General features: G+C 43.3%; 2 protein-coding genes across 2 annotated transcripts in view; both read left to right on the top strand.

Annotated features, from left to right (window-relative positions):
* Window positions 1-26,149, top strand: part of LOC129327124 (zinc finger protein 665-like) — a 98,679-nt gene that overhangs the window by 18,593 nt on the left and 53,937 nt on the right. The gene's annotated exons all lie outside the window — the stretch shown is intronic.
* LOC129327008 (zinc finger protein ZFP2-like) lies at window positions 1,238-24,424 on the top strand. The gene is made up of 6 exons (XM_054975377.1): window positions 1,238-1,358; window positions 2,209-2,316; window positions 3,785-3,886; window positions 4,151-4,252; window positions 17,270-17,365; window positions 22,698-24,424. The coding sequence occupies exons 1-6, from the start codon at window positions 1,238-1,240 to the stop codon at window positions 24,422-24,424; spliced, it is 2,256 nt and encodes a 751-aa protein (XP_054831352.1).

Raw genomic sequence — 26,149 nt, 5'->3', positions numbered from 1 at the left:
GGAAGAAGAATTCCCCCCTTCCGTTCTTTATACTCCGAATCCAGCCACTCCTCATAGTACGAGTACCCTCTTCCTTTCGAAGGGGTTGCTTCCTTCCGTTTTATTTTATTTATTTATTTGTGTGTTTAAATTTTGTATTCCACCCTTCCCACACCGGCAGGCGCAGGGCGGATCACGCTTATAACCATTAAAATTGCAAGCACAATTTAAAACACAATATAACATAAATATTTAAAAAAACATTTATCAGTTTCCAACGGGCCCTGAAAAATAGTTAAAGAAGAAGGAAACTTCTTTTTTGGAGGTGGATGTCCTAATAGGGAGGGCCCCCGTTCTACCCTGTTTCAAGGGCACGCTTGCTACCGGTCGCGTTGGTTAGAAAATGGGCCAAGATCTATAAACATTTATGAAGTTGGGTGCTTGAAGTTGGCACTGAGGGCATCGAGGAAGAGGAGGAGGAAAAGAAAAGGGCAGGAATTAAATGAGCGAGAAAGAGAGCAAGAACCAGAGAGAGCGGGCTGGAGGGAGCACGTGGCAAGCAGAGAAAGAAGAGCAGTATCTTTGCAGCTAAGGTTACTGCAACTGGACTGAATTCCTAAAAGACTAATTCTACCCTTTAGTAGAAATTCAACCGCTCCTCAAAATAAAGCAGGTTGCCACAGCAGCTTGATTATACTTCCTCATACATTTGTTCTCTTTAAAATCCAAAATCCTGAGATCTAGAAGCTTACTTGCTGTTCAGGTTCACGGGGTACGCATTGCGAGCATAGCGGAAGGTGCAAAGATCAATAAAAGTGCGAAGCAGCACAATTGAGTTTGGTGTTCTGTGGCACACACCTGCCCCCACCCCCCATCAAAGCCTGGCCGCAATAGGTTTGTTACAAGAAAGAGTACAAATGGCATAATCTTAAGAAACCCAAGTTGAACTGGATGACAACTTTCGAGTAGCACAGAACTTGCCTTTTAAGTAGAGTCATTTCTTGAAAATGCAGTTTTTGGGTATTTCTGGATTCCAGTATGCAGGATAATACTTTCAGAGGCTGAAAAAATTAATTTTTCTTCCTATTATTTATTTATTTTTGACTTTTATTCCGCCCCCCCCCCCTGCATTTCCAGCAGGCTGTGTAGTCTATTTTTTTTAATTGAGTGGCATTGGGAATCTGCTTCGTTACCTTAGTGCTCAGGAATGCCAAGGGGTGAACCAAAGGGTTGTCTTTTCCTCTTTCAGAGACCCCCGATGTCCTTTGCGGAGGTGGCTGTGCTCTTCGTGGAGGAGGAATGGGCTCTCCTGGATCCGGCCCAGAGAGCTCTCTACTGGGAAGTGATGCAGGAAATTTACGAGACTGTGGCTTCTCTGGGTAAGGGTCTTCCCCCTTTTTGCCTTGATAGGGAAGAGAAGGTCGAGGGGGCATCTTCCTTAAAACTTCAGGACATCTTTGGCTTTTACCTGCCACAGAGAAAAACAACTCCCCCTTCTCAGTTTGCAGTGCCTCAGAATGAATGCATTAAATACTTTTGTGCTCTAAGGAGAAATCTCTAGCTGGAGAAGGCTCTGATTGGAAGGGACGGATGACATCCCAATTGAAGCCGTCTTTGCAGAGCCCCCCTCTGTCCTCTCTGCTGAGCGGTTCCAGGAACACTGCTGTGGTATTTTGGAAGGACACGAAGATGCTGGGTGGCCTCCTCTAGTTTAGACCTCCTTTCATGACCCCCTCCTACTTTCACACCCCTGGCAAAACCACAGGGTGCCCCAGTTTTTCATCTGACATCTTTGAAAGATATTATCCTACACCCCACAATTTCTGCTCCTTTCCTATCATGGTAGCATATAAGACTAACAAAATTTGTGAGCTTTCGTGAGTCACAGCTCACTTTTTCGGGTATGAAGAAGTGAGCTGTGACTCACGAAAGCTCATACCCTACCACAAATTTTGTTGGACTTATAGGTGCTACTGGACTCTTGCTCTTTCTACTGCTACAGGCAGCTACTCATCTTGATCTATTGTAGCATTTATATATTTGTTTATAAATTTATATCTATAGCCTGATGCTTTCCTCATCTTGGGACAAAGACATTGTAGGTAGCTTGAATCCTGGAAATAACCTCTGTTAGTCCAACTCCCTTCCCCAGGCTCAGTAAATTTTGGCTCACAAATGTGTTTGGAAGGACCAAATCCCTTCTTACTCTTTTTCTGCTCCCCTTATAAGGGCTTTGGGTCCCGGGGCCATTCCTCGACTCTCAGCTGCATCGAAGGGAAAGGCTGTTCCTCCAGAGCTCTGAGGAGGCAAGAAGGTGTGGAGTGGCCCTCTTGTCAGGTAAGACAGTGGAAGCAAGGAAGGCATCATTTCTGGGTAGCATTTGGGAGTTTTTCTGTAGGATCTCCATTAGCTCTCTCCTATCAAATCAAGGAGTTAATCTGAGTAAGTGTCCAGTTTTCATTGCGGCTTTTCTTGTGGATGTATCTTCCAAAGTATTGGCCAAAACGGAGCCAAACTAGACAGGACAGGGAGTGTAGGCTGCTCCAAGGAACAGCAGCTCCGTGTCTGTTTTCTTCCCTCTTCCCTTCTTTCATGACCACATCACAACCTTCTGCTGTCATAGCTCAGTGGTGTAAGGAACAGCTTCTTGTTAGTCCCTTTAAAACATCAACCTTTATTTCTTGTCCAGCAGTAAGTTTTAGGGGGTTGTATATTAGGTTTGTTTGCCTTTGTGTCTGCTAAGTAGCTCCAGTTTCTGCCTTTCTGTTTGGGAGTCACCCTGAGAAGCCTGATACTGAAAGCTGAACCAGTTTGCAGTCGGCCTTCTTCAAAGATTTGCAAAGCATTGCAACGTCTTTCAGCGAAGCGTCACAAGAAGAGAAGTTTTCTTTTCTGGTGAAGCTTCGTTGAAAGACGTTGGTTTGACTTAGCAGGAATGGACGAGGGAGTCTGTGTTTCATACAAGTGGGTAGAGCCCTTGCCTTGCTTGCACGGGGTCCCCGGTTCGACCCCCACCATCTCCAATGAATGGAACTCAGGTGGGAGGTGCTGGGGAAGTCCTTTCCGTGCCTGAGACCAAGGTGGATAGTATTTGGCTTGAGACCTGAGTCAGTGACGATTTGGCGGATGAACCAGTGGTCTGACTCAGTATAAGGCAGGATCACGAGTTCAAATTCCAACCCCCTGCCACGCTGGCCAGACATAGCAATACTGTGTTTGCTCTCATTGTCACTACAAAGGCAAAAGGATATCCCCCCCACACACACATGCACACACAATGATGTTCTGCTTTCTTCCCCCTCCTGCCCACCATTCCCCCCCCATCCCACATTGCTACTAGGGGGCTTTTTGCCTATTTTCAAAACCATTGGTTAGCTTATTTCAGTAGTGTTTTGACGCTGTAACAATATATTTAGTATTGATAACTTGTAACAATGACAAAAAAACTGGAGGAGGTTCAGGAATGGCTACTGTGAGCAGAAACTGAAGCTCCTGCGAGCAGGGAGTTGGAGACATCCTCAGCTCCCTTTCTCTGCTTTCCGGAAATCAGTTGGGGTATGATTTTCCAGGAAACATCATAGACCAGTTTGGGGAGCCCCAAAGCAGAGCCAAGGAGAGCTCAGAAGTGTGATAAAAGTACTACGATGTCATGCAAAAGTCATTTTGGGAAAGAGAGCGCAAGAGCTCCATGTGATGTGGAAGCAGTGATGAAGAACACATAGGAAATAGTAGTGAAAACTTGATTATGTGCAATGTATATAAGAAAAGTCAGGTGGAAATGATGCGCACCTCTTGTGTTTCTCAGGTATAGAAATATCTCGAATGGTCAAAGATGGCCACATCTCTGACCTGGAGGAAGTGGAAGAGGCGTGTGTCCAGGACCCCAAGAATATAGAGCTACCAGCAGGTACTTGCTTGGAAGTGTGGAGGGACCCTTTAGGGTCTGAGAATTTGTTTCCTATTTAATTTCACCCAAGAAAGGCCTTTGCTTTGAGTTTTCCTTCTGTGGCAAAACATCATCCACTCTGCCAGTGAGCCCTGAACAGGTCCCTGTTCTCTGTAGGCCGGTCCAGTCTTCTCAAAGTCATCCTAGAACAATTTTCTCCTCTGCTCTCTTAGACTTCCTCTCTCTATGGACCACAGACTCCCTCTTTCTCTCCACCTCACACAGATGATGGGACTTTGAGGGAAGAGGAAGGCCTTGCCTCGGAAGGAGTGCCGGACACGTTACCTGGAGGTTCTCGAGAGAACGTGTCCTTCCCAGCTGAGCTAGGTGAGAGTGAGTCTCCTCTCCTTTGCTCCAGGACAAACATAGGGGGCTGATCCAGGAAGGGCCTCTTCGTAGTGCCCTGAAATGGGATTGTTATGCTGGAAGGGGAGATTTGGGTTAGAAATGAGTTCCCCCCTGCCCATACCTCCCGAAGCAAAGCAGGCCTGGTGTCAAAATCATGTTGCCCATTTTGTTGTTGGCTTTCAGTTTGAAGCCAGAAGACCTTGTATGTAGGAAAGAAAATGAGGGTGGAGGAAGCAAGGCAATGAAGGATCCATTTGAAGACATTCGTTAGGAGTTTTTTCTGTAGGACTTCCCCGGTTACGTTTTGTCTAATGAAAGACAGAATCGACATAAATCGTGTTTCATTTTCATACGGGGTCCTTGTGAGTGCCACTTCCAGAACAGTAGCCACGTCAGGGCCAAACTGAACAGCACAGAGAATGCATGGTTCTTCTATGAAGCCGCGGCTCCAGGTCTGAATACTTTATCCTCCTTGTCTTTGATGACCTCAGCCCATCACAACCTTCTGCTGTGAGGAGGAGTTGTAGCTCAGTGGGTAGAGGCCCTGCTTTGCCTCTTGGTACTCTTGGCCATGGTGCTGGAGACATGTAGACTGATTGTTCTGGGTGACTTCAGCATCCGTGCTGCCTGTTCTCAACGTCTTCTTTTTTTTTTTTTGAAATTTTTTTTATTGGGTTAGAATCCGTTATTTTTTACATTACATTCAATTTTCCCCAAATTTTTCACTTCTAACCCCCTCCCTTTCCCCCCCCTTTTGTTGACTTCCAACAGCTTTCCCACCCTTTATCCCTTTTCCCTTACTTCTATTAAATTCCTCTATCTAAAACAAATATACATTCTCCATTATACTAAGCAGTACATCCTTAACTACTTTTCTTGTTATATACCCAAACTGTAAGTCTTTGTTTCCATCTTGGATAAACAATTTATCCCATTTCCAGTTTTAAATATTTCTATATATCATAAACCTATATATCATAAACCATAAAAATCTTACATTTAGATCAAACAATTTGACTTATTCTCTATATATTACTCATTGTATCTTTTTTATGGTAATTCTATATAACTCATCACATAGTCAATCAATTTGACTCTTCTGTACATTCAGTTTGGTGCATTATACAAATCTTATCAAAGAAAGAAAATATTGTTGGTTACTCAATACTTATATTTAAACCTTATCATTAATTATTTTCTATCAATATTCTATCTATTAACCTATATATATCTATATATATATCAATCTGTTAATCTAACTGCTTATAAATTCACATTTATCTCTTCCCCCCCCGGTAAAGTCACCCCCCTCTACATTTTATTATATTTCAGTAGTTCTCAAACTGCCACAGTTTTCCTCCCACCTCCCATTTCTTCTCCAGATATTGTTTCAGCTTCTCCCAATCTGTGTTAAACTGCCCTGAGTCCAGATTTCTCAGTTTTCTTGTCATCTTGTCCATTTCTGCCATGTACAGCAATTTGTAAATCCAATCTTCAATAGTTGGCACTTCTTGTACTTTCCATTTTTGCGCATACAAAAGTCTGGCTGCTGCTGTCATATAAAATATCAACGTCCTATGATGGGCTGGAATTCCCTCCATTCCCAAGTTTAGTAGCAGGAGTTCTGGGTTCTTATTTATTTGAAATTGTAAAATTTCACTCATTTCTCTTATTATTTCCCCCCAGTACTGCCTAGCTACATCACACGACCACCACATGTGATAGAGGGAGCTCTCATGCTTCCTACATTTCCAGCATTTATTAGAAGTGCTCAAGTTCCCTAGCGCAATCTTCTTTGGTGTCATGTACCAACGATAGATCATTTTGTAAATATTCTCTTTAATATTTGTACATGTCGTTGTCTTCATTGTAGTCTTCCACAAGTATTCCCATGCCTCCATTGTTATCTCTTTATTAAAATTTATAGCCCATTTCACCATTTGTGTTTTAACTGTCTCATCCTCAGTATACCATTTCAACAGTACTTGGTATACCTTGGATATTCTTTTCTTGTCCTCTTTAAAAAGGGTCTGCTCTAGTTCCGAATTCTCTATTCGTATACCTCCCTTTACAGAGTCCGAGTTATACAAATCTCTGATCTGTCTATACTGGAACCAATCGTAGTTCGGTGATAGTTCCTCTTGCGTCTTTATTCTAAGTTTAGATGCTTCTATTTTAGTTATTTCTTTGTATGTCAAACATTGTCGTTCGTTGTCAACAGCTCTCGGGTCTATCACCTCATATGGAACCACCCACCAAGGAGTTCCTTCTTGTAGGTAAATTCTGTACTTCTTCCAGATTGTGTATAGACTTCTCCGTACAAAATGGTGTAGGAACATCGAGTTGACCTTTACTTTGTCATGCCATAGTATGCATGCCATCCAAATATTTTTTATATCCCTCTAGGGCTAATAGTTTCTTGTTCTTTAATGTCATCCACTCTTTCAGCCAAACTAGGCAGATTGCATCGTGATAAAGTCTCAGATTGGGCAGTTGCATTCCGCCTCTTTCTTTTGCATCTTGTAAAACTTTCATTTTCACTCGAGGCTTCTTGCCTGCCCATACAAAATCTGATATTTTCCTCTGCCATTTTTCAAATTGTTTAGAGTCTCTGATGATTGGTATTGTCTGTAGCAAAAACATCACTCTTGGTAACACATTCATCTTAACCGCTGCAATCCTACCCAACCATGACAGATTGAGCCTATTCCATTTAATCAAGTCTCTCTCAATCTGAATCCACAATTTTTCATAATTATTCTTGAACAAATCTATATTCTTTGCAGTCAGTTCAATTCCCAAATATTTCACCTTACTTGTTACTTCACAATCCGTTGTTTCCATTAACAATTGTTGTTTCTGCTTAGTCATGTTTTTGCATAGTATCTTTGACTTCTTTTTGTTAATGAAGAAACCTGCCAAATCTCCAAACTCCTTGATCTTATCTATCACTTTTGGCATGTTCTCCAGTGGGTCCTCTACAATTAACATTATGTCATCCGCAAATGCTCTGACCTTGTATGAATAGTCCTTTATTTTTATTCCTCGAATTTCCTCGTCTTGTCGTATTTGTATCATCAGAATCTCCAATACTAAAATGAACAACAGTGGAGACAACGGGCAACCTTGTCTTGTCCCTTTGCTTATAGTCAATTTCTTGGTCAATTCATCATTTACCACAATTGCTGCAGTCTGGTCTCTATAAATTTCCTTAATTGCTCTGATGAATCTTTCTCCTAATTGTAGCTTTTCCATAGTGGCAAACATAAAGTCCCAGTTTAAATTGTCAAATGCCTTTTCAGCGTCAACAAAGAAGAAACCAACCTCTTTATCACAACGCTTATCATAATATTCAATAGCATCAATCACTGTCCTTAAATTGTCTCTTATTTGTCTGTCTGGCAGAAAGCCTGCTTGCTCCTCCTCTATAACTTCCGAAAGCCACCCCTTCAGTCTCTCCGCCAGTATCTTCGCAAAGATTTTATAGTCATTATTGAGTAACGATATAGGTCTGTAATTTTTCACACTAGTCAAGTCTTGGCCCTCTTTTGGGATCAATGATATGTTCGCTTCAGACCAAGTGTCTGGAATCCTTTGATCCCTTAAAACTCCATTGATCACCTCCTTTAGGAATGGTGCCAGCTCATTGGCCATAGTCTTATAAAATTTAGCTGTAAGTCCGTCTGGCCCTGGCGCCTTTCCTAGATTTGCAGATTGTATTGCCTTACTTATTTCCTCATCCGTTACTTCACTGTTCAGTTTATTTCTCCAAGCGTCCGAGATTTCTGGAAGTGTCATTTTCTCCAAATATGACGCTATTGAGTCTTTATTTACTTCTTTCTTATTATACAGTTTAGCGTAGAATTTATAAAAGGCTCTACTAATGGTTTTCTGTTCCAAATACGTTTTGTCATCTTCACAAATTTTATTTATTGTTTTCTTTTCCCTTCTTTTCTTCAGTTGCCATGCCAGGTACTTCCCAGGTTTATTTGCACCCTCAAACACTTTCTGATTCAGCCTTTTGAGATTCCACTCCAATTCTTTATTACTCATTGCTGTTAGCTGTTCTTGCAATATTTTAATTTCCTGGTATAATTTCTTTTTCCCTGGTCTCTTTTTTAACTGTATTTCCTTAAGTTTTTATTTTCTCCTCAATCTCTTGTCTCTTCTCCTCTTTCTTCTTTCTTGCTCTACCATTTAAGTCCATTAGTATGCCCCTTATAACCGCCTTATAAGCATCCCAAACTTTATCAGTTGGTACTTCTTTATTCACGTTGTATTGAATGAAAAACTTTGTCTCTCTTCTCAATATTTCCATATTTTCTTTTTCCTGTAACAAATCCTCATTTATTCTCCATGCTTTCCTTTTCCTCCTTTTCCCCAGCTTCCACATAATTGGGTTGTGATCTGAGCCTACCATCGGCATTATTTCTACATCTTTAGTCCATAACGCCAAATCTTTTGAGGCCCAGATCATGTCAATTCTTGATAACGTGTAATGCCTTGCAGAATAAAAAGTAAACTGCCTACTTTTAGGATATTCTCTCCTCCATACATCTTCAAGAGTCTCTTGTTGAATCAACTCAAAAAAGAGCTTTGGTAATAGTCCTCTTTTCTTTTGTGTCATTGTAGTCTTTTTATCCAGTTCCAAGTCTGTCACTCCATTGAAGTCTCCAGCAAGAATTATTTGGTCATATGAAAGATCATCTAAATGCTTCCTCAAATCCTCAAAGAAGCTCTTTTGCACCGTTGGGTGCATAGATTCCGACTACCAACACTCTCTTTAAATTCCAAGTACATTCCACTGCTACAAATCTGGCTTCCACATCTTTCATTATAAATTTTGGTTGTAGCTCCTCTTTTACATACAACACCACTCCTCTTTTTTTTTTACTTGAGGCCGCTACAAAGTCTTTGCCCAATTTTCCCAGTTTTAGATATTTTACATCCTGTTTTCGAATATGAGTCTCTTGCAAACAAACAATATCACATTTTTGTTTTAATAGCCAGTGAAAAATATTTTTTCTCTTATTCGGTGAATTTAGTCCATTTACATTCCAAGATAATACTTTACACTCCATATTCATAATCTTGTTGGTAAGTCTTTTTCATTGTCCCTTATAAATCACTCCATCTCCCGCTCAGATCTGATACGCTTTTTAGCGCCTCCAAATTCGAAGGACAAACCCTCTGGGAGCTCCCATCTGTACCTGATTTTCATGTCCTTCAGCATCTGGATTAGCCCTTTATATTTTTTCCGATCTAGTAACACTGATCTGGGTAGTTCCTTCATTATGATAATTGTCTTGCCATCGATCTCCAATGGATCTTGAAACTGTTTAGTCACAGTCTTCTCTTTCATGTTTCTTGTTGTAAATTGTACAATCACGTCTCTTGGTAGTTTCCTCTGGGTTGCAATTCTCGAATTCACACGATATGCCACATCTAGGATAGCCACAACATCCTCCTCCTCCTTCCCCAGGTATTCAGCTAACACCTCCGTCATCTGTTCTTGCGCTGTCTTTCCTTCCACTTCCGGCAGGCCGCGAAATCTGAGCTGCTTCTCCATATGTCTGCTTTCCGCAACCGCCATCCTTCCCCTCATCAGCCTCATCTCTGTTTGTTGCGTATCTGCTAGGTTCTCCATCGCTCCTTCTACTGTTTTAACTCTCTGCTGCGTCCCTTGTAATTCACTTTGTATTGTTTCCATACCTTTCTTCACTTCTGACAGCTCCGATTTTACTTCTGACAGCTCCGATTTTACTGTCTGTTTAACCTCTTTAATCAGCTCCAATTTCATGTCTTTAAATTCTTTAATCACCTCCAAAAGTTTTTTATCCAGGTTCTCTATTGCCGATTGCCACTCTTTCTTCGACATCGTGGGGCTTGCTTTAGCTCGCTCCCACGAGTCCACTCTCTTCCTTAACTCCGTGGCGTTAAATTTAGTACCTTTTTTATTTCAAATATCCCGGTCTTCTTGCATAAATTAATTTTAAAGGGTCCAAAATGTCGGGCATCTTTTCTCTATGGTCTCTCTATGATTTTATAATCCAATATGGCCTACTTCCTTTTCCGCTGAGGCCGCGGCCCTTCCCCTCTCAAAGATGGCGATTCCCTTCTTCCTGCCCTCCAGCCAGGGCCGCTTCTCTCCAGCCGCTCTATTGTTGTTACGCACTTCCTGTCTCCCGTCTTCCCACAGCAGATCTCGCGATGGTGTCTTTTTCTCACAGCTCCAAAGCCACAGGTATTCAAAACAATAGTCCGATTTCTTTAATAACTTCTTTAAACTTAGTCTCTTTTCTAATACAACTCCTGCCGAAGCTTCCCCTCCTTTTCACTAGTCTGTTGCAGTTTAAAAGTCTACTTTTTTTCCTCTCTGTTTTTATCAATCTGTCCCGTATCGGAAGATAGTGATCTTTACCTTCCCTTCACTTTTCTCGGGTTGTAATCGCTGTTTCGATTTCAGATTCTCCTTTCCACTTCTTCCCCCAATCGAAGCTTGGGTATGTAGGTCTTATGCCAGCCGAGTTGGCCCCAAAACTGCCGCAGAGATTGTAGCCGACCCGTCTCAGGGTGGGACCTCAAGGATCGGGAGGGGACCCGTTGTGTAGAGCCCCCCCTCGTCCGAGATCAACGCGCCCTAGGGTCTCGAGCGTTCTTTGCCTGCTCTCCGCCTGAGAGCAGTCGGCCGCGGGCTATTTTCACCCCGCCGGCCGCTTAAAACGGCAGTCCGGTCAGCTCCGCAAATGGAGCTGCGTTAGACCTCCATAAATCCCAAACCGGAAGTCTCTGTTCTCAACGTCTTCTGACTCCTACATCTGAAGCGTTGCTCACTGAAGAACAGACCATTAACTGTGACACCTTTGCAATTTTTTTTGGCTGACAAAATAGCACAAATATGCTCTGATCTGGACACCAGCTGTAATATAGGCAAGGCGGAAGAAATGCTTAAGAAACGTTTTGACCCAGTGACAGAGATAAATATTGACTGTACCTATTAACCAAAACGGTCACCCAGGTCAAAGACCTGGCCTCTAAAGGTGTCCCTCTGAGCATCTCTAGAGTGCAAACCAAGTGGAGGGCAGGAGTAATCCCATCACAGGAAACCATTCTTGTGTATACTGGCCTCCTGTTATTGTGCAGTCTCGGAGTAGGTGGACGGACAGCTTAAAAAAAGGGGAAGGCAGTTTCTCTGTTCTTCCACTTTACAGCTTAATCTAATGAGGAACTAATTTAGCCCAAACAGTTCCAGAGGAACACGGAGACGCTTGAATTATGGATGTTAGAGTTTGGTACACCTAGATACACATACAAAGGAATGCTGACAGCATTGCAAGTGGATGGGTTGGGAGAAGGATGACTGCCCTTTCCCCCATTTGCATGCTCAGTGGATTGGGACTTCTCTGAGGGTAGCAGCTGCCTATGGACCTGCTTTGAGGTGCCTTCTTGTTGCGACATTGAAGCATTCACACAGAAGTAGTTGCTATGACTTCACAGATCCTTGCCCATTGTGGCTGCTAAAATTTTGTAAAAACCACATAACTATCTTAAATCAGCTAACAACTCAGGGCACCTTCCCTCAGCTGCTGAAAGAGGAGGTTAGAATCATAGAATTGGAAGGGACCTCTAGAGTCATCTAGTCCAACCCCCTGTACAATGGAGGAAATTCACAATTACCCCCTCAACTGGCCCAGTGACCCCCTGCTCCATGCCCAGAAGATGGTAAAACACCTCCAGGATCCCTAGCCAAACTGGCCTGTGCAATTATCCACCCACTGCTTAAAAAACCATGCCTAGACAACAGTGATGTGGCCAATTAAGAACATAAGAACATAAGAACATAAGCAAAGCCATGTTGGATCAGGCCAGTGGCCCATCCAGTCCAACATTCTGTCACACACAGTGGCTAGAAATCCAGTGCCATCTAAAGGACTGTCAGTGAGGCCAGGACACCAGAAGCCCTCCCACTGCCTTCCTTCCAGCACCAAGACAACAGAGCACCACCTCCCCACAAAGAGAATACCATCTATCTCCTGTGGCTAATAGCCACTGATGGACCTCTGCTCCATATATTTGTCCAGTCCCCTCTTGAAGCTGGCAATGCTTGTAGCTGCCACCACCTCCTGTGGCAACGAATTCCATGTGTTTATCACCCTTTGTGTAAAGTAGTATTTTCTTCTATCTGTTCTAACCCGACTGCTCAATAATTTCATAGAGTGCCCACGAGTTCTTGTATTGTGAGAAAGGGAGAAAAACACATCTTTCTCGACCTTCTCTAACCCGTGCATTATCTTGTAAACCTCTATCATGTCTCCCCTCAGTCGTCTTTTCTCCAGGCTAAAGAGCCCCAAGCGCCTCAATCTTTCCTCGTAGGGAAAGTGTTCCAACCCTTTAATCATTTTAGTTGCCCTTCTCTGTACTTTTTCCAGTGCTATGATATCTTTTTTAAGGTGTGGCGACCAGAACTGTACACAGTACTCCAAATGAGGCCTCACCATCGATTTATACAGAGGCATTATGATACCAGCTGATTTGTTTTCAATCCCTTTCCTAATAACCCCTAGCATAGCATTAGCTTTTTTTATGGCAGTCGCACACTGTGCTGACGTTTTTAGTGAGTTATCTATCATGACTCCAAGATCTCTCTCTTGGTCAGTCTCCGCCAGTTCAGACCCCATCAACTTGTATTTATATTTTGGATTTTTGGTTCCAATGTGCATTACTTTGCACTTGGCTACATTGAACCTCATTTGCCACATGGATGCCCACTCTTCTAGCCTTGACAGATCCCTTTGGAGTGCCTCACAATCCTCTCTGGCTTTCACCACCCTGAACAATTTCGTGTCATCTGCAAATTTAGCCACTTCACTGCTTAATCCCAATTCCAAATCATTAATAAACAAGTTAAAAAGCATTGGACCCAATACCGACCCCTGTGGCACCCCACTGCTCACCACCCTCCACTGTGAGAAGTGCCCGTTTATGCTCACTCTCTGTTTCCTATTAATTAGCCAGTTTTCAATCCACAAGAGGACTTGGCCCTTTATCCCATAGCTACTGAGCTTACTTAGGAGCCTTTGATGAGGAACTTTGTCAAAAGCTTTCTGGAAGTCAAGATAAACAATATCTATCGGGTCTCCCTTGTCCACTTGTTTGTTCACTCCCTCAAAGAACTCTAACAGATTGGTGAGACAAGATCTTCCCTTACAGAACCCATGCTGAGTTTTCCTCATCAGCTTTTGGTCATCAATGTGCCCACTAATTTTATTTTTGATAATAGTTTCCACCAACTTACCCGGTATTGACGTCAGGCTGACTGGCCTGTAATTTCCCGGATCTCCCCTGGAACCTTTTTTAAAGATGGGGACAACATTAGCTACCTTCCAGTCCTCAGGAACAGATGCAGAGTTTAATGACAGATTACATATTTTTGTGAGGAGATCTACAAGTTCACACTTGAGTTCTTTCAGAACTCTTGGATGTATGCCATCTGGGCCCGGTGATTTATCAGTTTTTAAATTATCTAGCAGTCGCATAACCTCCTCTCTCGTCACCTCAATGTGACTCAGGTCTTTCAAAACCCCTCCCAAAGTCAGTGCTTCCGGAGTGGGCATGCACTTCTTATCTTCCACAGTGAAGACAGAAGCAAAGAACGCATTCAGCTTCTCGGCCATTTCCCTATCACCCTTTAGTAATCCTTTTACGCCTTGGTCATCCAAGGGCCCCACGGCCTCCCTAGCTGGTTTCCTACTTCTAATATATTTAAAGAATTGTTTATTGTTTTTCTTTATGTTCTTTGCAATATGCTCCTCATATTCCCTTTTTGCCTGTCTGATCACAGACTTGCACTTTTTTTGCCACAGCTTATGCTCCTTTTTATCAACCTCACTCCGACTAGTTTTCCACTGCCTAAAAGAATCCTTTTTACCTTTTACAGCTTCTATTACATTGCTTGTTAACCATGCTGGCCTTTTCCTAAACCTATTTGTGTCTTTCCTAACCAGCGGTATATATTTAATTTGAGCTTCCAGGATTGTAGTTTTAAATAGTCTCCAAGATTCCCCAAGTGTTTTGACCTTTTTTACTTTCCCTTTCAGTTTCTTCTTCACGTACCCCCTCATCTCAGAAAAGTTACCCCTTTTGAAGTTAAACATGGCTGTGTTGGTCTTATTTGGCAATTTCCTATTTATACATATGTTGTACTCAATAACATTATGGTCACTGTTCCCAAGTGGTGCAATCACATTTACATCTCTCACCAGGTCTTCAGCATTACTGAGGACCAAATCCAGGATCACCTCTCCCCTAGTAGGTTCTGTAACCATCTGTTCCATAGCACAGTCATTGAGACAGTCTAGAAACTCACTTTCTCTCCCCCGATTCGAACACCCATTGGCCCAGTCAATGTGTGGGTAGTTAAAATCACCCATTACAACACAGTTTTTTTGTTTAGCAGCCATCTTTAATCCTGTCATCATTTTATAATCCTCCTCTATTTTCTGATCTGGAGGGCGATAACAAACTCCCACAGTTAAGTTTCCATTTGGGCCCGTAATTTCAACCCATAGCATTTCCAGAAGCGAATCTAATTCAGTTACCTTCTCAATCTTACTGGAATGTATACCTTCTCTGACATATAGAGCCACCCCACCACCAACCCTTCCCTCCCTATCCTTCCGATATAATTTATATCCAGGAATCACCGTGTCCCACTGATTTTCCTCATCCCACCAAGTTTCTGATATGCCCACAATGTCTATGGATTCGCCCAACACTAAACATTCCAGCTCCCCAATTTTACCTCGGACACTTCTAGCATTTGTATATAAACACCTGTAACTTCCCCGGCACACTTTGCCTCGAGACGTAGTTAGGTCATCTGCACTGTTTGTCTCCATCTCAGTTGACAACTCTAATCTATCTCCCTGTAGAAGTGTTATACCTAGCCCTTCATCTCTCTGAGATGAACCATCCTGAACCAGAGACACTTTATCTCTTGTCGGCTTTCCCCTAGCATTTAGTTTAAAAACTGCTCTGCCACCTTTTTGATTTTAAGTGCCAGCAGCCGGGTTCCTTCTCGGGACAAGTGGAGACCGTCTCTCTTGTACAGCTCCCGCTTGTCCCAAAAAGAATCCCAGTGCCTAACAAACTTGAACCCTTCCTCCCTACACCATCGTCTCATCCACGCATTGAGACTCCTGATCTGCGTTTGTCTCTCTGGCCCTGCGCGTGGAACAGGTAGCACTTCTGAGAAGGCTACCTTGGAGGTCCTGGCCTTGAGTCTCCTGCCTAACAGCCTAAATTTTTGTTCCAAGACCTCACGACTGCATTTCCCAACATCGTTGGTTCCAACATGGACCACGACCGCTGACTCTTCCCCAGCACTATCTACCAGCCTATCTATAACACGCGTAATGTCCGCTACCTTCGCACCAGGCAGGCAAGTCACCATACGGTCAGAACGCGGTTGTGCCACCCAGCTATCTACTTGTCTAAGGATCGAATCACCAACTACCAAGAGCCTCCCTCCCGCCCCACCCAGGGATGGTTCCTTGATGCGAAAGGAAACCTGCTCACCAACTGAAGAAGAGGTCCCTTCTGAGGGCATGTTCCCCTTATCCTCAATACGGTGCCCTGATTCCACAAGATCCTCATTCTCCTTGACAACAAGAACGCTGCCATTTTTAGAGTGGGACACATCTGTCCTGTCCCTGAGAATCTTGTCCTCGTGCCTATCTAACTGTCTCCGCTTCTCCAGGTCAGCCACCTTGGCCTCAAGGGTACGTACTCGTTCCCTGAGAACCAGGAGCTCCTTGCAGCGAGCACACATCCAGGACTTCTGACCAGAAGGCAGATAGTCATACATGTGACACTCAGTGCAATACACTGGAAAGCCCCCAACCCCCTGCTGGCATTCTGACTTCATTATTCTGTTTTAGGAATAACACACTAAGAGGAAAGAAAACGGCTATGATCCCCCGGCTAAGAGCGCCAAAGGCTCGCGCCCCTGCCCAGCAGTTGCCCCTGCTCTGCCCTGCCCCTGCCCAGCAGTTGCCTTTTCAATGCAAAAGGTCACTTCCTGCTAAGCACAGGAGGTGAGCACAAAGGGGGTGTGTGGCTTGTACTCCAGCAACCCCCAGCAGCCTTACAAACACACTCACCCTCAAACACAATCAAGCCCAAACACACTCAGCCTCAAAACTACACTCAAATCAACACAAAACTACACACAAAAAGCCCCAAAGCTAGAGAGGACCACCCTTAGCTTCTCAGCTTAACCCACCACAGCCAAGAAGGCAAAAAGCCCTTACCTCCTCTAGCAGCTGCAGACCATGTGCTCCTGAGCCCAGGTGACTCTGCTCTGCCCTGCCCCTGCCCAGCAGTTGCCTTTTCAATGCAAAAGGTCACTTCCTGCTAAGCACAGGAGGTGAGCACAAAGGGGGGGTGTGGCTTGTACTCCAGCAACCCCCAGCAGCCTTACAAACACACTCACCCTCAAACACAATCAAGCCCAAACACACTCAGCCTCAAAACTACACTCAAATCAACACAAAACTACACACAAAAAGCCCCAAAGCTAGAGAGGACCACCCTTAGCTTCTCAGCTTAACCCACCACAGCCAAGAAGGCAAAAAGCCCTTACCTCCTCTAGCAGCTGCAGACCATGTGCTCCTGAGCCCAGGTGACTCTGCTCTGCCAATTACTGCCCAGTCTCTTTGTCCCCGAAGAGTCCTAAACACAGGAATACAGATTAATCTCTGTATTCCTGTGTTTAAATGTATACGTCTTTCCTAATTTCTGCAATGCTAAACCTATTGTATTTTTTATTGAATGTTGATCATATTGACTTACACTGTGTAACCCATCTTGAGTCTCAAAGAGAAAGGTGGACTATAAAGGACATAAACAAAGAAATAAACAATAGTGAGTCCCGATTAAACTAGTTCACCTGAATTTTAAATGATCTGTATGTCTTGATATTTTCCCCAACTGTAGAAGGATCTCTGAATCCCAAAGGCAACCTTATCGCTTGGCTGGAGAAGGAGGAAGAAGTGTTTATCCATGAGTACAAGGAAACTGTGCTACCAGCAGGTACTTTCTTGGGTGTGTGGAGGACTCTTCGGGGTCTGAAGATTGGGTCCCAATTTAATTTCACTCAAGAAAGACAATTGTGTCCCATTATGACTTTTCCTTCTATGGCATAACGTTTTCCACTTTTCTCCGGACAATGTAGGCCAATCCAGTCTTCTGCTCCTTTCCTCTCTTAGATCTCTTTCTATGATAGACCATCCATTTTGTTTCCTTTTTCTCTCCTAATGGGAAGTTGAGAGAAGAGGAAGGGCTTGCCTCAGAAGAAGTGCTGGGGAGTTTACCTGGAGGATTTTGAGGGAACATTTCCTTCCCAGCTGAGCAGGGTGAGAGTCAGTGTCCTTTACACTCTTGCTGTGGAAATGGAGGAAAAGCTAGGAAGGGTCTCTTCTTTTTGCCCCAAAGTGGTTATGTTATACTGGAAGGGGAAATTTGGGTCGGAATGAAATTCCTCAAGCATTCTCACCCCAGCCCATTCCCTGTGTGTCCTCGTGGATCCCAACTTGTCACTGTGATGGATGAAAAGTCAGGCAGGCAGAAGGGCGTAGAGAACCTGACTTTTTATGATGGCGGAACAGCGCAAGGGGGTCACACAGGCTGGGGAAACAGCCATTCCATGTCGGATGGCTGAGCTTACGCCTCTGAGGGAAAACAAGAGCATTCCTTTGATATGCTCAGGCCTTGCTATTAGATCCTGAAGTTTGGTGGGTTTTTGGACTCTTTGGCACATGTGTAGGAAATTCTGGGATGAATCAATCCCAGTGAGTGAGTGAGTGAGTGAGTGAGTGAGTGTGAGTGAGTGAGTGAGTGAGTGAGTGAGTGAGTGAGTGAGTGTTGCATAGACAGCAAGACAGAAGGGCCAGCACCTATGCCATCCACCCCTCTACTTTCTCCAGTCTGGGCTGGTTCCAGAAAAGGGGCAAATGTCCGGGGTGGGGTTGGCAAGCTACTGAAAGAGGGCTCTATCATCCTGCTTCTCAAGGGCCTTGGAAGGAAAAGAGGACAATTTCCTACCTGTTTTCCACCTGAGGCTGCTTGCCACGGAGTGGATATCTCTGTAAGGTGGATGAAGAAATATTTACTATTGCAAGGTTCATCCCTTGGGGAGCAAAATAGACCAGGCTAGGATGTCAAAATGGAGTTGCCAGTTTTGCTTTTGGCTTTCAGTTTTCAAACCAGGGGACTTTTGGCTTACCCAGAAGACCTCCTAGGCAGGAGGGGAAATGGGTTTGTGGGAAGCAAGACATTAAAATGGCCATTTCAGGTGATTGCTTAACATTTTTTCACTTTGGGTCCTCTAGCTGTTACTTTTTGTCTAGTGAAGAACACAAGCTTTGTAAAAGATACCCCGTTTTCATACTGAAGGTTTCATGTTGAGTGCAGATTCCTGAAGAGTAGGTGTGTGAAGGCGAAATCAGGCAGGACAGCGAATGCACAGCTCTTGGGAGAAACAGCAGCCTTACATCTGGATTCCTCCCCCTCCTCTTGGTTGACCTCAGCAAATCGGGTCTCTTCCTGCTGTGAGGAAGAATCATAGCTCAATTAGTACAGCCCCTGCTTTGCTTGCCGGGTTTAACTGCTGGCCCCATCTTTCTTTAACAAATCTCAGGCAGGAGGTGTGAGGGGCAGCAGGTACCACATAGGTTGTGGAGCCCTCTAGTGTCAGAGAATTGGGGTTCCAGCTCATTTCACTGAGGACATATGGATCTCTCACACTCTGGGTTTTTGTTTTGTTGTATGGCATCATCTACTCTTCTCCAGATGTGAACCCTGAAAGAGATTCTGTTCCTTACATGCTGATCATTGTACAAGAATTTATTCCTTCCCAATTTCATTCTCGGGTTGCAATCAAGGGATAGCTGAGCTCACATTCCTTCAAGAAAAGCATTTCCACCCAAGAAAAACATTAAAGAGCCAATCGCCCTCTCTCCCCCTTCCTCCCAACATAATATCAGGAAAGAAAAGAAGCCTTATCATTTGCCAGCTGAGTGCTCTTCATCGGACATTCCCTCCTTCCTAATTGGGAGGATGGGTGTATTCCACAGAGAATCGTGGGCGTTCCACTAGGCCATGCTGCTTCAAGAGAGCTGTAATCACTGGCACATTGCCCTCAATTTGTTCTCTTGTTAATGGATTCTGTGTAACCTTGGGAAACTGAACATTTGGCCAAATTAAAATTTTTATTGGGTCCACAGACCACAGGTTCCCCACATCCTGTGGACCAGAGGCCTCTCCTCTCCTGGAGATTCTGCCTCTGTAGCCGCTAACAGGAAGAGGCCCTGTGCAAATTCAGAATTTGCAAGTACCACATTCAGGGACCCATCTCATCTGCGCTCAGTGCTAGCACCCAATTTACAGAGAAGGCTCCTCCCCAGCAAATTAACTGATGAGCTTGGTGATAAAAGCGCACGGATGGTTACCTGACGTGAACCCAACTGGTTCTGAAAAGATATGGGGGATAAACATGCCATTTATACCTGTAACCAAAATAGAATCCTTGGAGCACGGAAGATCCAAAGAGTTGTAAATGCTGCTCCAGTGTCCACAAGGCAAGGAAAGGGCTGTGCATTAACAGTTAAGAAAACAAGTGGCTTCTTCCTCCTGGAGCCTTCATCTAGCCACTGCCCCCCCTCCCCTTCTTCATAAAGGGGAGCTAAGGCAGAAGTGTGTCCTGTATACTGGGACTGCTGTTGCCCTTGAAACTGCGGTGGAAGATACTGTTGTTCCTCTCACCGTGGAGGGGGTGGAAGCGCCGGGGCTAGTGAAATTGCAACTGTGGCAAAGGAGAAGGGCCAAAAAAAGCCCCAGACCCCGTTTTCATATTTTTTCCCTAGACTTCCAGGCCAAGTGTCCCAGGATGCCACAATAATGGCAGACCAAACCCATGAGTCAGGGGCCTCTGTGAAGGGACTGCACCTGACAATTACTCAGGAGGTGCACTTGAAAAACATCCTTGGGGTCCAAAAGAGTGCTGAGCATTCTGTCAGTTCCTTTGATGCCGCAGCTGTGTAGGGTCCAGCTTCTATTTATAATGTTGTATTTGCAAAGCCATAAGTTTAGAAGGAAGCCCTGTACGCTTGGTCTTTTCACTTCTAAGTTCTTCCCAATATTGAGTAGCGGCTGCCAAAATCTTTTCCAATGTCTCCACCTGGTAACCCACCACTGCCAATTTAATCCGTTTTGTAATTTCAAAGAAAGAGTACAATTTGGGGTGCATTTTCAGCAACAGCAGGATCCAATTTTGAATATCGCTTTAGGAGAGAGCAAAACCTCTCAAAAGAATTCTCCAGGGGCTTCATTCTCGCCCTCACGAGCGTCTCTAATCCTAGACCAATCAGTTTTCCTTGTAAAGACACGTTCCAATGCCCTGACCATAGTTTCTTGTAATGCTGCTGCTTCAACACAGATTTTAAATCAGATTTTTCAACTCCGCTGGGCTATAAGATCTCGGATGCAGCACAAGCTCTGCTCACAACTTGAGTTCAATCCTGGCGGAAGCCAGGTTCAAATAGCCAGCTCAAGCCTTCCATCCTTCCGAGATCAGTAAAATGAGTACCCAGGTTCCTGGGGTAAAGTGTAGATGACTGGGGAAGGCAATGGCAAACACCCCATAAAAAGTCTCCCAAGAAAACTTTGCCCCCCTACCACACACACATGGGTCAGTAATGATTTAGTGCTTGCACAGGGGATTACATTTACCTAAGATCCCGGATGTCTTATGAAAAAACCATTGCTATTCTCTCTAGGGTTACTCATAGTGGACCTAAAGGAAAACAAGTCAGAGTCAGTCCCAGGAACATAGACATGAACCAGCCCTGCTTGGGGATCAGCCACATTAGGAGATACCTGTACAGGAAACATTCCAGCAGTTTTTGGAATCCCCCCAAAGCATTTGTGATGGGCCATGCTCAGTCCGAGCTTTGGAGGACCCTGCACCAGAAGCAGGCCATGTGTGACCTACACAGGGGGCTAGGCATCTGTCCCATTGGGGCAAGCTGCCATTGCCTCCTCTGTATTCCAGCGATAACAAGCATTTCATCAAGTTCTCGGTCTGTCAGTGGCCAGGGGAGTGAGTTATCATGTCCCATTATCACCACAGATGTTTCCTGAGCAGCTGGCTGCTGTCCCACCGAGACCTGCAGCCGGGCAGTCAGAAGGTTACAGAGTTTTCAGGGAAGGTAGGGGCATTGCAGGCACAGGTGATAATTTAGATTGTCATTGTTCCGTTGGATCTCACCAACTGAGTGATGTGATTGCGATTGGTTGAGGACCATCCATAAAGTTATGCCCATGAGGATGTCCCAGTACGAAACGGGGATTGAAAAAATTGCTGGCTTGAACCCGTAGGCTGTTCTTTGATGAAGAGATTCAGCTCCAGGTCGTTTATACCTGACTGATGGTCTGCATTTGAAAATAACATCTGGATAAAGGAAAATTTTGGGTGTCTATACGGACTCTTCTGCGTTTTTAAAATAACATCTGGATAAAGGAAAATTTTGGATGTCTATATGGACTCCTCACCAGTTGGACTACTTTTGAATAAGCCATTTGGATGAGTTATATTGATTGTTGCACTGTTGCTGGTTATGTAACTCTCTTGCTATTCATGAATAGTTATTTATGAATTGCGATTTATGAACTATTAATGTTATTGATTAGCACAAATTGTCTTTTGCACTTAGCACTTTATTAAGTTCTACAAAAATTTATACTCAATAAGGACTAGTACCTCTGAGGTGTTTTGGTAAAATGCAGCCTCTTCCACCCAGCAATTGAAATAAGGCAATTGTCTTAGGTGTGATTGCTCCAAAATATGCTGAAGGGCTGTCAATTTAGTCCTGTTAGAGCCTTCAGGAGGTCATTGAGAAGCAGGGGCAAGTTCAAATGTGTAGCAGGGTCACAGGTCTTCACACAGGAGAACAAACCCCCTTGATTTTAAATTTTTGTTCTGACGTCCCCGGAGCAAGAACAATATTTCTTGCAGCAGAGACCCAGAAAAGGGCAAGATAAACCCATGAGGAAAATATGACAAAAGATAAGACAAAAAGCAGAGTCAAGTTCAGGGACAGAGACAAAAAAACAAACGGGAATAAAAAGAGACACAAGAATGAAAATTATTTCCTTTCCATCCCCTTTAATGTACTGAATTCCAGGGGAGTGCGTTCAGATAACAAGCCAAAGCAACTCAAGTAAAAACTTGTTTAAGTTGTGAAAACAGGATGTAAGCCTCTGGATCTCAATGGTGGAGAAAGGAATAAATAGAGGGGTATAAATAAAAGTATGCAAATAAATAATAAAGGTATTGTTTGGTGATGACTGTTCTTTATTCCAATAGGAAATGAGTGGGAGTCAGAAAGAGACTCGGAACCAGGAGAGGTGTCTGTGGCAAGAGTTGGAGATCTGGAGGCAGAAGAAGAATCTGGGAAAAGAGATATGAGAAAGAGACAGCTGAGAAGGAAAACTGAAGCCCAGTGGGAGCGGACAAAAGAATTGGTTGCTGCTCAGTGTAGGAACTCACATGAGATCTCAGGCCATGATAAAACACAGAAAGAAAAGAGAAGGAATAAATGCTGTGTGAATGGGAAAGGGTTCATCTACAAATTTAGGATTATGAAAGAACAAAACATTCAAACAGGAGAGAATCCATACAAATGCTTAGAATGTGGAAAGAGGTTCTCTCAAAATTCCCACCTTACTGTGCATGGGAGGATTCATACAGAGGAGAAGCCATTTAAATGCTTGCAGTGTGGGAAGAGCTTCTCTCGGAATGACAGTCTTACTTTACATCAGAGGATTCACACAGGGGAGAAGCCATTTAAATGCTTGCAGTGTGGGAAGAGTTTCTCTGAGAATGGCAGCCTTATTGTGCATCAGAGGATTCACACAGGAGAGAAGCCATATAAATGCTTGGAGTGTGGGAAGAGTTTCTCTGAGAATGGCAGCCTTATTGTGCATCAGAGGATTCACACAGGAGAGAAGCCATATAAATGCTTGGAGTGTGGGAAGAGTTTCTCTGAGAATGGCAGCCTTATTGTGCATCAGAGGATTCACACAGGAGAGAAGCCATATAAATGTTTGTTGTGTGGAAAGAGTTTCTCTAAGAATGGCAGCCTTACTGTGCATCAGAGGATTCACACAGGAGAGAAGCCATATAAATGTTTGGTGTGTGGAAAGAGTTTCTCTAAGAATGGCAGCCTTACTGTGCATCAGAGGATTCACACAGGAGAGAAGCCATATAAATGTTTGTTGTGTGGGAAGAGCTTCTCTGAGAATGGCAGCCTTACTGTGCATCAGAGGATTCACACAGGAGAGAAGCCATATAAATGCTGGGAGTGTGGGAAGAGCTTCTCTCGGAATGACAGTCTTACTTTACATCAGAGGATTCACACAGGGGAGAAGCCATTTAAATGCTTGGAGTGTGGGAAGAGTTTCTCTGAGAATGGCAGCCTTATTTTGCATCAGAGGATTCACACAGGAGAGAAGCCATATAAATGTTTGGTGTGTGGAAAGAGTTTCTCTAAGAATGGCAGCCTTACTGTGCATCAGAGAATTCACACAGGGGAGAAGCCATTTCAATGCTTAGAGTGTGGGAAGAGTTTCTCTGAGAATGGAAGCCTTATTGTGCATCAGAGGATTCACACAGGAGAGAAGCCATATAAATGTTTGGTGTGTGGAAAGAGTTTCTCTAAGAATGGCAGCCTTACTGTGCATCAGAGGATTCACACAGGAGAGAAGCCATATAAATGTTTGGTGTGTGGAAAGAGTTTCTCTAAGAATGGCAGCCTTACTGTGCATCAGAGGATTCACACAGGAGAGAAGCCATATAAATGTTTGTTGTGTGGGAAGAGCTTCTCTGAGAATGGCAGCCTTACTAGGCATCAGAGGATTCACACAGGAGAGGAGCCATATAAATGCTTGGAATGTGGGAAGAGCTTCTCTCGGAATGACAGCCTTACTGTACATCAGAGGGTTCACACAGGGGAGAAGCGATATAAATGTATGGAGTGTGGCAAGAACTTCAGTCGAAGCAAGCTTGCTATACATCAAAACATTCACTCATAGGAGAACCCATACAGATGCTCATATTGCAACAAGAGTTTTTCTTGTAAATCAAACCTTAACAAACATCACAAAATGCATGTGGGGAGAAGTCATTTAAATGCTCAAATTGTAGCTTGAGTTTTTCTGTTAAATCAACCTTTATGAAATATAAGAGAATTCGCATGGAAGAGAAGTCATACAAGTGCTTGGAGTATGGGAAGAGCTTCTTTCATAATTCCTACTAACTGTACTTCAAAGAATTTACATACAGGAGAAGCCAAACAAATGCTTTGAGTGTTGAAACAGCCGCTCTCAGGGTAGCTACCTAAGAATACACTTGCGGATTCATACAGAGTAGAAACTCAGCGTGTGAAAGAACTACTCTGTGAAGTGCAGCCTAACAGTACATCAGAGGATTCACACGGGAGAAGCCTTATAAATGTTTGAAATGTGGAGAGAGTTTTAGTCGGAGAGACAGCCTTTATTCACACTGAAGTGTTCACATATAAATGCTTATAGTAAAGGAAGAGCTGTTTTCATAAATTCACCCTTTATTGAACATATGCGATTTCAACAGAAACTGTACAAGTGCTTTGAATGTTGAAAGGGTTTCTTTCTATTGTATTATTTAAGATAAAAAAATGCTCCCAAGGAAACAGTGGCTGCTTCCACATGTTGTGAATACTCCTTATTGCTTTCCTGTGTTGACAATGGAGCTTCCTCTCTTTTTTTAAATAATATTTATTGATTTTTTAAAGTATACATTTCAAATAATAAAAAAAGAATTTCACAAGTTAAAGAGTGGGGGGGGGGATCCAGTAGATCGAAGTAACAAAATTACTATTTAATTAGCTATTACTATTAAAATTAGCTATTTAAAGGGAGCGGATCTTATCAAATCAATCAGCATTTCCAGGAAAGACACATACATGAACGTGAATTGCATTTTTCTGTATTACAGACCTTGTCTAGCAAATATTCCTCTGACACACGGAGAGCTTTGTTACGCCTGGAGACTCCGTTTAAACAGCTATCACCATTTGGGCTTAACAATGAGGCTGATTTCACTCCCTTTCTAGGATAAGATACAATTGGTCATTTCATTGTTAATTCACACTAGATACTTTCACATTCTTCTTCTAAAGAGCCTTGTGACCCTGACCCTTTAATTGTGGGGACGGGGATGATTGATTTGATAAGATCCGCTCGCTTTAAATAGCTAATTAGCACAGCGTTTCTCACCAAACGCTCAAAAAAAGACTTCTGAACACATTGACTTTGAAAAGAGAAAGGATTGAATGTTTATTTTACAAGTATATTGGTAAATTCAACCTTTGAATGAAGTAACTAATTGTATATATATTATTAAGTTTGTATATGAGATTATAAAGGGAAATTATGGTCTAATGGGATCCAGTTTCAAAGTGTAACGTTTCTCACCAAGTGCAAAGAGAATCTTGAAAAAGTTAAGTTTATAAAGGAAAAATATTGAGTGTATATTTTTGAATGCATTTGGTGAATTTTTTGGGGTGTGGGCTTTCTTATTCATTTTATGATGTTATAAATTATGTTAACCATGTACAAAATCAATCAAGTTTGTTAATGAAGTTTGTAAATGAAGTTGTAAATGAAATTATCCACTGCAGAAAATTTTGCTTTTTGAGGTGGTCACATCCTGATTTGTGTTTGCATATTAATTTCAGAAAAGTTGTGGCTTTGGAAGAAGCATAACTCTTGCGAAACGGG

Source organism: Eublepharis macularius, chromosome 4, assembly GCF_028583425.1.
Source record: "Eublepharis macularius isolate TG4126 chromosome 4, MPM_Emac_v1.0, whole genome shotgun sequence".
Taxonomy (NCBI): Eukaryota; Metazoa; Chordata; class Lepidosauria; order Squamata; family Eublepharidae; genus Eublepharis; species Eublepharis macularius.
Note: the sequence above shows the minus strand (reverse complement) of the source record. Positions and strands in the feature narration are given on the sequence as shown.